Source organism: Pantherophis guttatus, chromosome 2 (assembly GCF_059756535.1).
Source record: "Pantherophis guttatus breed Tessera chromosome 2, ASM5975653v1, whole genome shotgun sequence".
NCBI classification, from domain to species: Eukaryota; Metazoa; Chordata; class Lepidosauria; order Squamata; family Colubridae; genus Pantherophis; species Pantherophis guttatus.
The window spans coordinates 54,307,309-54,324,682 of NC_142064.1; the positions used below are offsets into that span (position 1 = coordinate 54,307,309).

At 37.1% G+C, this 17,374-nt stretch overlaps 1 protein-coding gene across 1 annotated transcript in view; it reads left to right on the plus strand.

Moving 5' to 3' along the window:
* Positions 1–12,032: 12,032 nt before the first annotated feature.
* SRFBP1 (serum response factor binding protein 1) overlaps positions 12,033–17,374 on the plus strand; it is a 52,027-nt gene continuing 46,685 nt past the window's right edge. Inside the window, exon 1 of the mRNA XM_034432830.3 lies at positions 12,033–12,198. Coding sequence (XP_034288721.2) covers positions 12,169–12,198 — 30 coding nt within the window. The 5' untranslated portion in view covers positions 12,033–12,168. The remainder of the gene's footprint in view (positions 12,199–17,374) is intronic.

The window sequence follows — 17,374 nt, forward strand, 5'->3', positions numbered from 1 at the left end:
TTCTCCAAAGTCACTTGTAAACTTGGCCAAAATACCACACTTAATTGATAAATTATGTATAATCCTGGTTATTTTGTTTTATTATTTTTGCAGAATTATGAAGTTTAACAGCCTCATGCTAAAAAGAGAGACTTATAAAAACTATAATAAATGATGCCATGCTCCAGAACAATATTTTAGAGGTGGAAATGTAGGTATGAATAATCAATCCCAAACTGTCATTACTGCATACAAAATAATATGAGTGGAAGAAGAGAGAGATTGCAACAAATATTAAAAAATACAAATATATAAAATTAGTAAAATTGCTGGGGTATTAAATAAGAACTTTGATATATTCATGGGAGGACTGAAAAGAAATATGCCTTAAGTATTAAATTATGCATTTGGCTTCCCAGCTGATTGCTCCAGTGGTGGGCTTTTATTATAGAAATGAAATTTTGATTAACTTGGCACCAACACCAGAAGGATATCACTTAGAGTTTTCAATGATAAAGAACTGAAGAAAGTAAATTTAGGGAACCATTTGCAATAAAGATGGCTTTTCGTTCATTTAACTTGTTAACACCCTTAGAGGCCAGTGAGCATATAAATGGAAAGGCAGCTAATTTAAAGAAGAAATGCTATTCCTACATACTTATCAGTCTCTCCCAAAGTATCTCTTTAGCTCATTCAGAATTTCATGATAGACAAACTTTCCCCCACCCCAAGAAACAGTACAATTCTTGGAAAGCATAAGACAGTTGGAATGCCAATTTTTCATTACTGGTACACAATAATTTTTACAGATGTTCCTGTGTATCATTTTGGCAACCATATTACATCATTGTTTATAATCAATTTGTGTGATCTTCTTGCACAAGCTGAGTATATGAGCTGTTTCTTCACTTCTTTGCAAAATCTGTACTTTTGAATCATTTGATGTTCTCTCAATTCTGACCTTGATTGCACTAATTTGAATAACTTGTTCTTGAGCAGTCAAAATCAAGCCTTCAGTTTCTTTTTTTAATGTTCCAGTTGTTCCTTCCATTTTCCCTTCAATCATTCATAGCAATTGTAATGCTTTTTCTTGACTGCATTCTCTTTGCATTTTTATTATACTATTGCAATATTTACATTTATGTTTCCTGTACATTCAATAAGTTTCAACTGCATTCAACTGTAACTTGAATCAATGCTTATTCTTGAATATCATTTCAATCCTTAGCTAATGCTAAGGATTTTCTTCTTTGACAATATGTTTAATTTAAATTATAATTATTATTGATATTGTTATAGTCATCTTAAAAAAGTCCCCAGAATACAAGCAGATGGAACAATTCAAATGTGGAGTGATGGAAATCACCTAGAATGATCACTCTTAGGTTTTCAGTTTCTACAACCAAGATAGCATTGTCTGCATATCTCAGATTCCTTCCACTGATTTTGACACCAGCCTTTTATTTGTTCCAGACCTATGAGACGTATGATGTATCCAGTGTTTAAACTGAAAAGATATAGTAATAGAATGCAGTCCTGACTGATTTTTTTCCTGATAGTGACCATTCACTGTTACCAAATTCTTTTCTCATTGCCATTTGCTCAATTGCTTTGTAGATATTTATTATCAGAAGAATCAGTATGCTCACTCCTTAAGAAATACTTCCAAAATTTTGAATGGTCAACATACTGAGGGCTTTGGAACTGTCTATAAAGCATCTTTTTAATATATATTTTATTGATTTTCTATCACCCACGTAATATTATATTGTTTTATATTTTCGTGTTCTTTCTGGAGTCTGTTTGTTTCATTGCCACATTTTAGGCTGTTGGTTTGTTTGTAGGCTGATGATTTGTGATTTCCGTGCCAGTTGCCTTTAAGAGTAATATATGGATTCCAGTTTGCCAATTGTTTTATAATTCCTCTAACTTCTTCCTTAAACATTACTGGTTCTCTTAAATGCCATCTGACCACATCTTCTTGTATAGATTTCCTGTGCATTCCTTTCCTCTTTTTTCACATTATGTTTCATCATTAATTTATTTCCATGTTTGTCCCTTATGATATTCACATGAGATTGAAAAATTTCTGTGATTCCTGTGATTTTTTTTTAAAAAAATAGTTACTTATTTTGTCCTGTTTATTTGTACTCTGAGTTCAGAGAGATCTATTTAATCTATTCTTTCTTCTTTTGAACAATATATGTTGTTTTCTAATTTTTCCTAAATGTCTTCTAGCTTTTGTCAGCCTTCTTTTCTTAGTTATTTCTATGGAGTTATTTGACACCCAGTGTGATCTTTATTTCCTTCTGATTCTGATTCTTGTTACTATATGTGCTTTCTATCTTTGTCTTTTACAATCATTTATCTTCTTTCTTCTCTGGTCCAGGTGTATGAATGTGTTTCCAACCTCAATATTATATTCTTTTGGAAAGGATTCCAGGTGGATGGGTTTGTATTTTTTCTAGTCTTTTTCAGACTGATGTGTATTTCTGTGATTAGTAGGTGAAGGTCTGATCTGCAGTCAGCACCTGGCAGCATTTTGCAATTCAACATAGAGCTTTCCCATCTGTTCCTACATAATATGTAATCTTTTGAATACAATGTTTTTCATTTCCAGCTATGGAACTGAGTTTTGTTGTGAAACATTAGCCGTGCACAGTCCATTTCCTATGCTGTAGTCTATCTATCATTGCCCTGTTTCACTGTGAGTTCCTAATCCAAATTTTGCGTTTCCAATACAGACTCATGTCCAATGTTTTCATTTATGTCCCCAACAATTATTATAATATACTTCTTTGGTTTTTGATTTATTGCTTGTTGTAATCCTTCATAGAATCTCTCAATTACTTCTTTAGCTTTTATTCACTTGCTGTTAGAATTTTATTCTTGCCTGTATCATTTCTGCTTTAAAATATCCTGCTTTCCTTCATTCCTCCTGCAGATATTCCATATTTCCACTGTGTTTTCAATGAACTCAAAATGTTTATTTTGGTTCTGGATATTTCAGCAACTGAATTTGCTGAAGATTTCAATTCAGTTATGTCATAATGCCTATACATATTTGATAAAGCTCTTGCTGTATTTGGCAGTAGCCAAATAGTTACTTCCTGATATAGTGGTCTTGTTGTTCAATAAAACAATTTTTCTTGAGTTTTTTTCAATGAATTTTCTTGGCAGATGTGAAGAAGTAGATTGCCATTCCTTTCTGGTGCCTCAATAAACAGAATTGCAGCAACTTTACCTGTAACAGTCTGGCCATAGGTTCATACAGAATATCCCCTGTTGTTGCTATGACTGCACCATTGGCAACAGTCATGGGCTGGATTTTAAGGTAGTCTTTGCTCATCCTGTCACCATGCCATGTAGAATTGATTTCTGACCCAACAGTTCACCACATCCTGCTAACAATGCTGCTCAAAGTTTGCGATTGCTTTTCATCCTTGTTTATCTCACTTTTATCACAGCCAACCCTCATAGCTGCAGTCCATCTCACTATCAACCACCTGAGGACACAATCCATTTCTTCACATTGAAGTATCTACTTGGTATTAGTTTGCTTCAGTTGCACTAATTCTTTATACTCTTTGACTTGAAAGTATTGGCATTTACTTGGCATTGAACATGTATTAAAACATCTGCAGTTAATTATATCAGTGCATTGTTTATATAATGAAACAAATTTTTCATCGTAAATATAAGCAACATGCCTGGAGACTCTTATTTCTATACTGTAGTAATTGTGACGCTAAACCTAACAGAAAGGACAAATGTATGCTGTATTAACAGAGGAACATTTATGCACACACACAGTAGTTAAAAGTAGTCCCAAAGATGCTTTTTCAAGAGGCAACTGGATTTTCTTTGTTTTTTCTTGAAGATATTTTGCCTCTCATCCAAGAAACTTCTTCAGAACTTTTCAAGGAAAAACAAAGGAAGTTCAGTTGCCTCTTGAATAAGAACATTTGGGACAACCATGACCTAGGTGACTGAGAATCTCCATAGACGAAAGGTGGAATGATAAGAACAGATCAGGATCAGTCATAAAAATTATCTTGGAGGTGCAAGATAGAATTAAATTGATAATGCTATAAATAAGCAGTTTTTTGTGTTTCTGGTGAGTAGCCATGGGGACTTATTGCAATTTTAAAAAGCTACAAGTTCTGTGGCATGTCTAAAACCAATGAATTAATTACACATTCTGAGAAAGTAGATTAGTGTTGGGAGAGAGAGGAGATAGAAAGGAAGTGGGAAAAGGTTAATGAAAAGCTGAGAGACAGTACTGCATAAAGTGTCAATGAGGTGTAACACACAAATATTCTTGTACTGAATAGGGAATAGCCATGTGTAATTTCATAAGCAGCTTGAGGTCTATATTTAATCTGTGTGAAATGATGTTGACTTTTCTAATGGATATTATCTCATGTTTTTCACAGTCTAATCAGTCTTCATAATTCCTTTTCTCAAATATTTTCACTTTCAGATCAAAGACAGAACGTCTTGGGATTTTGATGTTCCCCCAAAAGCTGTTGGGTTTTGCTATTTCTGATCTCAGATTTTTGTCCATTTCTTCTGTACATACAAATTGACTGATTGGCTAATATAAATTACAGTGACAGACTGCTGATAAATGATGGCACATACCACCTTGGGGGCTCGAGCGACCCTCATGTTTTCTTGAATCTGAGAGATCATATTATTAGGTTTTTAAGTAATGTTGCCAAAGAAACTTGTACAGGATTTTGGTCATGTACCTGTCACATTGCGGCATAGTCTGTTGCCGATTAGTACATTTTTGAGATTAGAAAGTTGCTGGTAAACAATAAAAATCTACCACTTAAGTCACATTTATCTTTTATTTTTAGTTCACAAAACAACACCATCCATCACCTTCATTTTTTTTCTGTAAACTGCAAATGTACATGGTCAGCATTGCCTTTTTTTTAAAAATTTGATTTATATACCGCCCTTCTCCGGAGATTCAGGGCGGCTTACAATGCGTTAAGCAATAGCCTTCATACTTTTGTATATTTTATACAAAGTCAGCTTATTGCCCCCACAATCTGGGTCCTCATTTTACCTACCTTAGAAAGGATGGAAGGCTGAGTCAACCTTGAGCCTTGGAGAGATTTGAACTTGCAGTAATTGCAGGCAGCTGATGTTAATAACAGTGCTTTAGTCTGCTGCGCCACCAGGCATTACTATTTAATGTTATCCTAGAGCAGTGATGGTGAACTTTTTACTTATTGAGTGCTGAACAGGAACGTGCTTTGAGTGCGCTCATGTGCCATCTGTGGTAATGCGCAGCTCCTCCCCATGTGTTGCATGTGCAACTGCACCATCTGTGCATGCGCACAGCTTTCACGCATGCACATTAGCGCATGTTGCATGTGCAATCTTACCATATGTGCATGTGCAAGCTTTCACACACACAATGCACACGTGTGAACGCTGTCTGCGCATGCATGCACAATCTCATGCACATGCACAAACACACACACATGCGCAGGAGAGCTCTGAAGACCAGCTGGGTTTCCTGAATTGCGCGCATGTGCATCAGAGGCCTAAACACAAAATGGGGCATGCGTGCATGCACAGTTTCAGGTGAGCTTGGTGACGGCTCTGCGTGCCACTTCCGGCACGCGTGCCATAAGTTCGCCAACACGGTCCTAGAGATTCTTCACTATTTTCATGATGAGCACTTTTATTTTATTTTTTTATTTTCAGCTAACAAAGCAGTGCTGTCTTCCTATCTCAAACCAACAGTATCTTAGTTTTTTATTTTAATTCAGTTGTCATCTCTACTGGTCCTGAAATTCTTTTATTTACTATACAATTAGACTTGACTCATACCTTTTGATTTATTGAACCATCTGTTTCTTCAGTTTTAGTTCATTGAAAAGATTCTTCAGAGGAATAATCATGAGTTCTGATATACACAATAAATTTAATAGATTCGGTCTATTGGCATGATAGACGCAAGCAGGAATTTTGCTACGGTCAATAGAAGAAAAATATACCTTATTGCTATATACTCTTCTTTTCTCCATAGTCCATTTCATGTTAGCTATTAGTATCCTTCCTCTTTCCCTCTTCTGAAACCTTTTGATTCAGTTAGCATTTTCCTTCTGCTTATGATTGTATTCTTTGCAAGGGCATTTGATCTACTGGGCCTCACTTTTTATTGGCAAATATTCTTGATCATATCTTCTACATGAAAATATTTTTGTCCCTCTATAATCTCATTTGTAAGAGGTTTTAATGTAAACTTTTCACTTTTCCTAAACCTTATTTCCTCTGTTAAACCTCTTCTGTGGATATGCTTAAGTATTCCTGCTTTAGTTATGAATTTTCCTGTGATTACTTTCATTTTCTTTGGCACTCCAAATTTTCTTTTCTCGTTATTTTCCTCTATTTGTTCATATTGATTCTTTTCCTGGTCCTTTACTGTTTGAAGCTGAAAGTTTGTGTACTTTCACTAAAAGTTCTCCAATCTGAAATTCCTCACACTGCAATCTGTTTTTTGCATATAATAACTTTTCTCAGGACTCACCAAGAATACCTTACAATTACCCCACAACAAAGATGTCATATGGGCATCTTCTAGTGCTTAACTAGAGCAAAAGAAAACAGTAAGTACCTTGAATATCCATTAAATCTGATTAATGCTTCCAATGCTTTTGATACTTAAAATGAACTAAGATGTTTCAAGAATAAAACCAAGTCTGGATTTCAAGCCAATAAAACTGCAAAATAGGGTGGCATGAGGCCAAAGGGACATAGATGCTGGGGGAGCTAAAGCAACAATGTGGTTGTAATTGGGAGTGGACTCACATGTGTCCAAATTTTGATCACATGACTGCAGGGTTGTTGAAACAATTATAATTTCAGACACAGGTTGTAATTCCATTTTATCAGCACCAATGTAACTTGGAACCTCTAGGAACTGAGCAGGCTGAGCTGGAAGGTAGGGTTAAATGTGTCATCAGTTTGGAGTAATTGTGCAGCCACAAGCGATCCAAGTCTAACCTCCCATGAATTCCGTTGACTCTTATCTAGCACCAATTTAGCTTGTACCATAAGTTGCTCAGATTCTTGTAATTTCTAGGGCAATAATAAACTTAGTGCTTTGAACTCAACTTCTGTTCCTGGTTATCTGCACCTGATGAAACCCTAACCCTAATGCTGAATACATGGTCAAAAGTCAAGAATTACTTGCAATATTTTGTCTCAAACCATCATCTGTAGTCCTGAGAAAGTAGTTTTGAATAACAATGTTTTTATATAAATTTGATTTATTACTTGTTCTAAAGAGCCAAAATATTTTAGTTTCTATCCCATCCCCAAACCATTCTAGAACAAATATTTGTTGGTAGGCTTTATTATTGTATACATTCTCTCATTTCATAGAGTAAAAGGATACTATTCATATACACTGATTGTATTATTTTTTATGTTGCATTATTCTCTTTCTAATTTCAGCATGTTTTATGTACTGATAATGTTGCCTATCAACTCAGGATGCTTTTCACAATGTGTAGCATATACATTAAGTAGAGCAAAATTAATCTTCTTAAAAGTTAACCACCAAAAGTTAACCATAAAAATATCATCACGACTCTGTGCAAGGTTCTTATTCTCATATGATGAAAAAGCACAAACTCAATAATTGACGTTTTCTGGGCAGACTTTAAGACTTGGCAATCTTTTGTTAAAACAAACCATGTTGCTTATGGCAACTATAGAACATTCAAGCCTTAATTATGTCCTAGAACAAACAAGAGAGAAATCAGGTTTAAGTTCCCTAAGAATTAGATATGAATAAATCAGCCTATATATATGATCTATAAGTGATCATAGTTGTTCTTGTATTGTTCACACCACATCTATCCATCCAATTTTTGCATTAACCTACAAATCCCGAAGTTCTGGATTAAATATATATATATATATGGATGAATGGTGGAGTGGTTAAGACAGCAGAAACAGGGGGACTGAGAATTTTGGTTCTCATGTGGGAGCTATTACTATCTACAAGACTCTTGTGGCTTTCCAATGGACTGTCCTATAAAAACCAGATAACTGAAATAATGCACATTTTGCAAACGATATCAGCACTACTTTCAGAGTCTTCCATTTCCAAGACTGAGAAACAAGTGGCAAGAAGTCCATTATCATGTAATAGCATCTAGGAGTTATTAAAAATAGTTTGCTTGCTTGCTCATCTCCTTTGCTTCTTATATGTGCTTATTCCTAACCATTAGTTCCTGGGTATTATTTCAGTTTCTAGAAACTTATTGCCATACCCTAAAGAATGTCTGCCACTTTCTCTCTTCATTGCCCTGAAAATGATGCCATATTTCAAAACTTTGGTCAAGGAAACATAAATAAGTTGCTTTTTCTTTTAAATTTAATTCAGAAGTTAGCAGTTAGGTGATGATCTTGTACCCACTTTATTGAAAGAAAGACACGATGAATTTTGCTGGATGTCCATGTAAATTGCATACAAATAGGAAGTAAGATGATCATATATTACAATATTATACACTTATGACACATTATGAACTTATTAATCACAATCCATATATCTGATTTTAATTTTGCAAATAATAACAAAGGTTATTCTTTACCAGATAAGTGGGATGGCTAAATATGATCTAGCATAAAAAACAATCACTGGAACTTCTATTAACATTTGAAGGTAGTATATAAATCACCCTGGATTTCAGACCCTCAGTGTATTTTCTTTATGAAATTTTCCACAGAGTTTTGTGACAGCAGATCTGCTAACCTAATTATGTTGTGACAATGATCCAGTATAATTATGCCTTTTGTTGGTTTTTTAAAAATGCATGAAAAAATAGATTAAAAAGTTTTGATCAGGATTAACAAAAATAACAACAAACATCAGAAAGATTTGAATTATTTGAGGAATTTACACTAACAACATATGTAAGGAAAGGCTTAGAGTACATTGGTGTATATTTTCATCTTTATCTTGAGCTTATCTTAATTAACATTATGTGCTATAATATTGCACTACTATAGAAACAGTAAAATGCATTTTACAGATAACTTTTTTCCTACTCTAGCCATACCCTTAACTAAGGGTTAAGAAAATAAGAAAACAATACCATCAACATTGCTTTCACAATATCTTTTAAGCTCTATATGTTTGCAAAGAAACTATGATCACTGCTAAAAAAGCAAAAAATGGGATGCTGCAATTGTGGCTTATATCTATATATATATAAAAGGGAAAATCACTCATGCATTAGTCATGAAATCTCCAGAATCGTAAAGCCTACAAACTTGAAATTTGCCACCTATGTTCTTGTTGGCTTCTAGGTGCTCACTAAGAAAAGATTTTTCGAAATGACCATCAAAGCTTTAGTATTTCCTTTATTATTATTAACAAGCTCTGATGCTAAGGAATCCTACTCCCCCTCCCAACCTCAAAAGAAATCTGTTTCAAATGCAAAACACAAGCAGAGAGGACTTTCAGTTTCAGTTTACTTTCACAGCAGCAAGCAGCTTTACTACAGAACAGTTGACCTAAGCCACACCCAGCCTCCTTCCTGTCTCCTTCTTGTTCACACAGCAAATACTGTTTGAGTTTCCAAACACCCCTCAACTCTCTCACATCCTCTCTGACAGGATGCTAGCCAGATGAATACCGATAGATGCTGTGGGCTGGGACATTCTACTTCCCCAACCCCTGTTCCAACTGCCACTTGCATTATATTAACACATTCTGATGCTACGGAGTTACACATTCTACATTAAGTTTCAGGTAAGTGTCAATTTATCAAGCCAAGCACATAGTTTTGTAGCGAAGCATGAGCGTCGAGCTAGTCTATATCTATCTATCTATATCTCTATCTATATCATCTCTATCTATATCTCTATCTATCTATCTATCTATCTATCTATCTATCTATCTTTATTTATTTGGCATATATATATGCCAGTATTTGGCATATATATATATTTGGCATATATATATGCCAAATACCACTCACTCATCACGAAATCTCCAGAACGGTAAAGCCTACAAACTTGAAATTTGCCACGTATGTTCTTCTTGGCTTCTAGGTGCTTGCTAAGAAAGGATTTTTCGAAATCACCATCAGATCATTATTATTTCATATACAGTATTATATTCACATACTCTGATGCTAAGGAGTTAGACTTCTACTCCCCCACCCCACCTGAAAAGAACTCTGTCCCAACTGCCAGTTGCCTTATATTAACATGCTCTGATGCTACCCCTTTGCTAAACTGGGCGTGGGTATGGCCAGTGCATGACTCATCTGACCTGTGGGCTGGTACATTCTACTTCCCCTCCCCCTCTGTTCCAACTGCCAGTTGCCTTATATTAACATGCTCTGATGTTGTGGAGTTACACATTGTACATTTCAGGCTTTAAGTGTCAATTTATCATGCCCGATCACATAGTTTCGTAGCAAAGCACGGGCGTCCAGCTAGTACATGAATATTCACCACTATAGGTGAAACATGGAAGGTAAATATACCAATGCAGAACTGTAAACCTAACAGCAACATTTTGTTTGTTAGACAGTATGTTTCTTAATGCCAGAGACTAGAAATTTACCAATAAGAGATGGTAATTATCATAATTTTCTACAGTGAATCTGTCTGAGACATCCATCTATCAATACACAGGATTTTATGTTAAATAGACAATTGTTATGACGTGGCAAGTCACTCAAGCCTTGTTTCCCAAAAAAGATACACATTCAAGTGTTAAACATAAATTCTAAAAAGAGAAAAGCAAGATGTATAACTCAAAATAATGCAATTCCTAAACAACAGTGCCACCCAAAGGTTTGTAAATCATTAACACAGAAATATTTGACTAATTATCCTAAAGCATGCCACCTAGGGACCACTACTGATTAGTACACAGATGGTCATGAGATAACTTGATTATTTTAAAAAGTAAATTGTAGGGATTATAAATTCACTAATGTACCATGGTTACACAATCCACATTGTATCATAGTTCTGTTGATACCAAAGTCTTTACAATTGAAACATTCATGCATACATTTTCAGAATTGATGCATAAAATATTGCTTTAAAATGTAAAGGATAGCATACGATGCAGTGGTGAAATCCAATTTTTTTTACTACTGGTTCTGTGGACGTGGCTTGGTGGGTGTGGTGTGGCTTGGTGGGCATGGCAGGGGAGGGATACTGCAAAATCTTCAATCCCAGCCCACTCCAGGGGAAGGATATTGCAAAATCTCCATTCCCACCCCACTCCAGGGGAACGATACTGCAAAATCCCCATTCCCACCCCATTCTGGGGCCAGCCAGAGGTGACATTTGCTGATTCTTTGAACTACTCAAAATTTCTGCTACCGGTTCTCCAGAACCTGTCGGAACCTGCTAGATTTCACCCCTGATATGATGTCACCAAATGCTGTAAAAGCGAAGAATTTAAATTGATAAAAATGATTATGGATCAGATCCAAAGCCAGTTTCTGAAGATAGCATCATACGTGAATGTGATTTTAAAAGAGAGAAATCAGAATAATGTGTGAATGGATCCTAGTGACTCCTAGGATTATTTTTTTAAAAAAACGTTGTAGTCATAGCAGCACTGCAAGAGTGGGAAACCAAGACCTCTTAATTTTATCAATTTGCCTGTCTTAGTAAGGTAGTCTGAACACAATAGTTCCTCAATATCTTGCAGAGATATTGCAACCTCTTGCAGAGGTTCGACTGGAGCGTAAGTGGGCAACGTTGCGTTCAATGGTAAAACCAGTGTAAAGTATAGCACAAGTTGCATTCCCATAACACACTAACATGGGATAGGATACTGCTATCTCGGATACCTAAGTAAATCGTAGTTCAACTGATCATAGTCTGATTCTAATTCCTCCCTTAAATCACGATTTTTCATATAAAAATGATTTCAAACGCGCCCTCTGTACAACATCCCAGGCTAATCCCCATACTACAGGCACGTGACTTTCTTATGTAACCATAAAGATAAAGATAAAGCTAGAGCGTCGCCCGGAAGCCGAGCGGGCGAAAAACAGCGCAGGCGCGCTGTTTCGTTTGCGGTGCTGGGAGGAAGCATGCAGTATAGATAAAGAAGCCGCCCCTCTGGGACCTCGCTGCGTTCTTTCCGGTGGAGAAGACCCTGAAACGGTTATCATGTCAGAGGTTATGAACCTCAACAATGAGGTGAGCCCGTCTGATTGGGATCGTTGCCAGGGAGGTAGCCTCCGTCCGGGATTAGCGTGGCCCTTCGAGTTGGCAGAGAAGGAAATTTCGGATACGAAACGTGGGGGGGGGGGGTGAAGGGGGGAAGAAGGTAAAAGGCGTCTGCTTCTCGGTGGGTCGTTAGGCGGTGGGTGACTTCTCTCCATTGTATGCCCTTCAACTATGGCGCAGGTCTTCCGTCTAAGAATAATGGACACGCTGGCTTGGGGTGGTGGTGAAGTCCCAGAAGGGTGGAAAGGGTCGGAAAGAAGAGCTGGTTTTACAGCAGGGGTCTCCAATCTTGGCCACTTTTAAGCCTGAAGGACTTCAACTCCCAGAATTCCCCAGCCAGCTGGCTGGCTGGGGAATTCTGGGAGTTGAAGTCCTTCAGGCTTAAAAGTGGCCAAGGTTGGAGTTGAAGTCCTCCAGGCTTAAAAGTGGCCAAGGTTGGAGTTGAAGTCCTCCAGGCTTAAAAAGTGGCCAAGGTTGGAGTTGAAGTCCTCCAGGCTTAAAAGTGGCCAAGGTTGGAGTTGAAGTCCTCCAGGCTTAAAAGTGGCCAAGGTTGGAGTTGAAGTCCTCCAGGCTTAAAAGTGGCCAAGGTTGGAGTTGAAGTCCTCCAGGCTTAAAAGTGGCCAAGGTTGGAGTTGAAGTCCTCCAGGCTTAAAAGTGGCCAAGGTTGGAGTTGAAGTCCTCCAGGCTTAAAAGTGGCCAAGGTTGGAGTTGAAGTCCTCCAGGCTTAAAAGTGGCCAAGGTTGGAGTTGAAGTCCTCCAGGCTTAAAAGTGGCCAAGGTTGGAGTTGAAGTCCTGCAGGCTTAAAAAGTGGCCAAGGTTGGAGTTGAAGTCCTCCAGGCTTAAAAGTGGCCAAGGTTGGAGTTGAAGTCCTCCAGGCTTAAAAGTGGCCAAGGTTGGAGTTGAAGTCCTCCAGGCTTAAAAGTGGCCAAGGTTGGAGTTGAAGTCCTCCAGGCTTAAAAAGTGGCCAAGGTTGGAGTTAAAGTCCTCCAGGCTTAAAAGTGGCCAAGGTTGGAGACCCCTGGAAAAAAGGTAGCAGTGGCTGGAAAGGGAAATCCTAAGCGTAGCCCTTCCAAGTGTTTTTAGGTAGGGTCAGTGAGGATGTCTATGAAGATTCTCAGTCATCCAGGTCATGGTTGCCCCAAAGGTGCTTTTTTTCAAGAGGCAACTGGACTTTCTGGTTTTTCTTCGAAGACGTTTCACTTCTCATCCAAGAAGCTTCTTGGATGAAAAGCGAAACGTTTTCGAAGAAAAACCAGAAAGCCCACAGTTGCCTCTTGAAAAAAAAAAGCAGTTTTGGGTTAGTGAGGATGCTGACTCCTGCTGGTCCTGTGTGATAATTAGCCTTCAATGGCTGGAACTGGATTCTGGCCTTGGTTTTGATGAATGCACTATAACAGCATCAGCCCCAGAATGCTCATTTAAAGAAGAATAATGAAGGGTGGGTGGGAAATCTGGAGATTACTGGAGTAGCCAGTACTAAAGTAGAGTAAATAATCACTGTACTGTGCAGGTGGCCACATGTGGGCAATGATACACATTTTACATTTCTATGCTTTTCAGAGAATTGGTTCGCATATGAGTTTATTGGAGTCTACTTTATTAGACTGCAGATAACAGGTGCTTTTTACTGTATTGTTTAATATTTTGTGTTGACGCCTGTCTTTTTTTGTCAGAGTCTGCACAGTGTGACTGCTAGTTTGAGACAACCCAGGAGCAAAATACAGTACAGAGAGGTTTTGTCTTTCAAACGGTTGTTTATCTACAAGTCATAAATATACACATACATGTGCTAAGCAAAACCAGGCAATCAATCAATCTTCAACTGTAATAGGAAGCACACACACACACTGAGAGAAATACACAGAGTGAGAAACTGCCCTCACAGGGCCTCTCTTATACAGACAGCTTCTTAAATCTGATTCATTCTCATTGAATCATCTCCGTTTACAGCTTTACAGCAGCTGGTCAGCTATTAAATCATCATTACCTTAACATTTTTTTCTGAAAAAGATGATTTGCAGGGTGGGAGGGAGGAGGAGTTTCTCCTTATTTTATCTTTCTCTAGCGACAATACTGAGAAATAGCATGAGCTACAGAGATTGCTCCCAAATCATCCAAGGAATTTTGTGGTAAAATGTGGCCTTCAACCTAGTAAAATCTTGCAGAAAATTATGCTTCCATTGTAAAACTGATGCTTTATATGTGAAATGGTCTGTTTAATGCATTCTAGAAGAGTGTAATACATTCTAGAAGAGAGCTGTGGTTGTGCAATGGTTAGAATGCACTACTGCAGGCTACTTCTGCCTGCTGCCTGCCTGCCTGCAATTTGGCAGTTCGAATCTCACCAGGCTCAATGTTGACTCAGCTTGCTGACTCTGTAAACCACTTAAGAGAGGGCTGTAAAGCACTGTGAAGTGGTATATGAGTCTTAAGTGCTATTGCTATTGCTAGAAGCATCTCAAACTTAAAACAGCAGTTCTAAACGCAAGACATTCTTTGAATTTCATAGCATCTCTATAGTGATTAGAACAGCAGTCTCATGAACATCGGTCCCAAAGGTTAAGTTTCTAGACCTTTGGTGAAGAATTACTAGGCTAGCACATATAACATAAGAGGTGAAAAAGAAAATTATTCTCATAAAGTTGGTTCACATAAGGCAAAGGAAGCCTTTATTTGTTTTCCAGTTGGTTCTTCATTCATTCACATTAAATGTACGGACTACCTGGATAGACTAATTATGTATTGATCATTCACTTTTGTATTGATACATTTTTATTCAGCAGAAATTGATTCCTCTAGGAGGAGGGAGAATCTGGGGCCTGAGTGAAAGGGAGGCTCAACCTAGAATCCCTGTGTAGCTGGAAGAGAACTACACTGTGTGCATAATTATTAGGCAAGTGACTATTTTGACCATATCATTATTTTGCATATTTTCCACCTCCAAGCTTTATAAACTTGAATGCTTAGTGTACATAAGTATATCAGGTGATGTGTATTTGTGTAATGAGGGAGGGTGTGTCCTAAGGAGATGAACACCCTATATCAAGGTGTGCATAATTATTCGGCAGCTGCTTTTTCTCAGACAAAATAGGTCAAAAAAGACATTTGACTTTGAAAAGTCAAAAATTTTAAAAAGTCTTTCAGAGGGATGTAGCAATCTTGAAATTTCTAAGATATTGGGGTGTGATCACAGAACCATCAAACGTTTTCTTGCAAATAGTCAACAGGGTAGCAAGAAACATGTTGAGAAAAAAAGACACACATTAATTGCCAAAGATTTGAGAAGAATCAAACATGAATCTATCAGGAACCCATTATCCTCCAGTGCTGTCATATTCTAGAATTGCAATTTACCTGGAGTGCCCAGAAGTACAAGGTGTTCAGTGCTCAGAGACAAGGCCAAGGTAAGGAAGGCTGAAATCCAACCACCACTGAACAAGACATATAAATTGAAATGGCAAGACTGGGCCAAGAAATATCTGAAGACAGATTTTTCAAAGGTTTTATGGACTGATGAGAGTGACTCTTGACAGACCAGTTGGATGGGCCCATGGCTGGATCAGTAACGGGCACAGAGCTTCACTTTGACTCAAGATGCCAGCAAAGTGGAGGTTAGGTACTGGTATGGGCTGGTATTATAAAAGATGAGCTAGTTGGACTTTTCGGGTTGAAGATAGACTCAAAATCAACTCCCAAACCTACTTCCAGTTTTTAGAAGACCGTTTCTTCAAGCAGTGGTACAGGAAAATGTCTGCATCTTTTAAGAAAACCATGATTTTTATGCAGGACAATGCTCCATCGCATGCATCAAAGTACTCCAGTGCGTGGCTAGCCAATAAAGGCCTTAAAGATGAAAGAATAATGACATGGCCCCCTTCCTCACGTGACCTACACCATATTGAGAACTTGTGGGCTCTTCTTAAACAGGAGATTTACAGTGAAGGAAAACAGTGCACCTCTTTGAACTGTGGTTGCTGCTGCACAAAAAGATGATCATCAACAGCAAGAAACTGACAGACTCCATGAATGGAAGGCAAGACTGTTATTGAAAAGAAGGGTGGCTATATTGGTCACTGATATTTTTTTTAAAATGTCAGACATGTTTATTTATACATTTTGAGTTGTTTGTTTGTTCTCATTTTAACAGATGCAAATAAATGAGTGAGTTGGGCAAATTTTCATTTTTCATTTAGTTGCATAATAATTCTGCAGACTAATAGTTGCCTAATAATTGTGTACACATTCTCCTAAGAAAGCTAAAACCTCAGTTTTACTTTCTCAAATATTCACGTTTGAGGTTTATTAACATTTTGGATTGACTGAGAGCACTGTAGTTGTTCAATAATAAAATTTATCCTCCAAAATACTACTTGCCTAATAATTGTGCAGTGTAAGTCTAACCCTCCTTGAGTGCGGTTGACCCTTATCGAAGTCTAAGCAGGTGCCCACCATGAGTTGAGAAGATTCCATAGACTTTTAGCAATAAATAACTTAATAATTGAAACTTCATGTGTGGATCTGGTCTTTCACGCCTTAACAATTCCTCATTCTATCTCTATTTTCCCCTGAGTAAATTTGGAAGTTTGGAAAATTCTTTGGCTACAAAATAAAAGGAATAACAATGAGCTTTGAATTATTTGCAATTAAGAATAGGGTAACTCAAATCTGGCTGCAATTTCTATTTTCTGTATGGCTATGTTTTCAATATTGAATTTAATGATTTTTTTAAAAAAATACACTATAAACTTTAAATAAAGTGTTATTCTGCAGGTATTCTTGCTTCAGTTTTAAAGTTAAAATTAATAACAAGATTTTTTTTTACTTAAGATATCCTTTTGAATATATATGTAAGATTGAACCAAGTGGATACAAATGGACACATTTTAAGAAGCTTTGCCTGTATGAACTCATGTGCAAATATTTCTTGAAAACATTGCTAGGTGGCAGCACAAAATAAGTAATGGATTTCTCCTCTTCTGTTAGTACTTGTATAAGATTTCTTACAAATAAGTTTAACTTTCTAAGGGATTAATATCATTTTTTACAGTTTTCTAAGCAAAATTATGGAGCCTGTTTTAATATGTAGCTTTGTTTACATGAAGTACATATTTGACTTCATTAAGTTTATAGGTTTGTTTGAAATAAA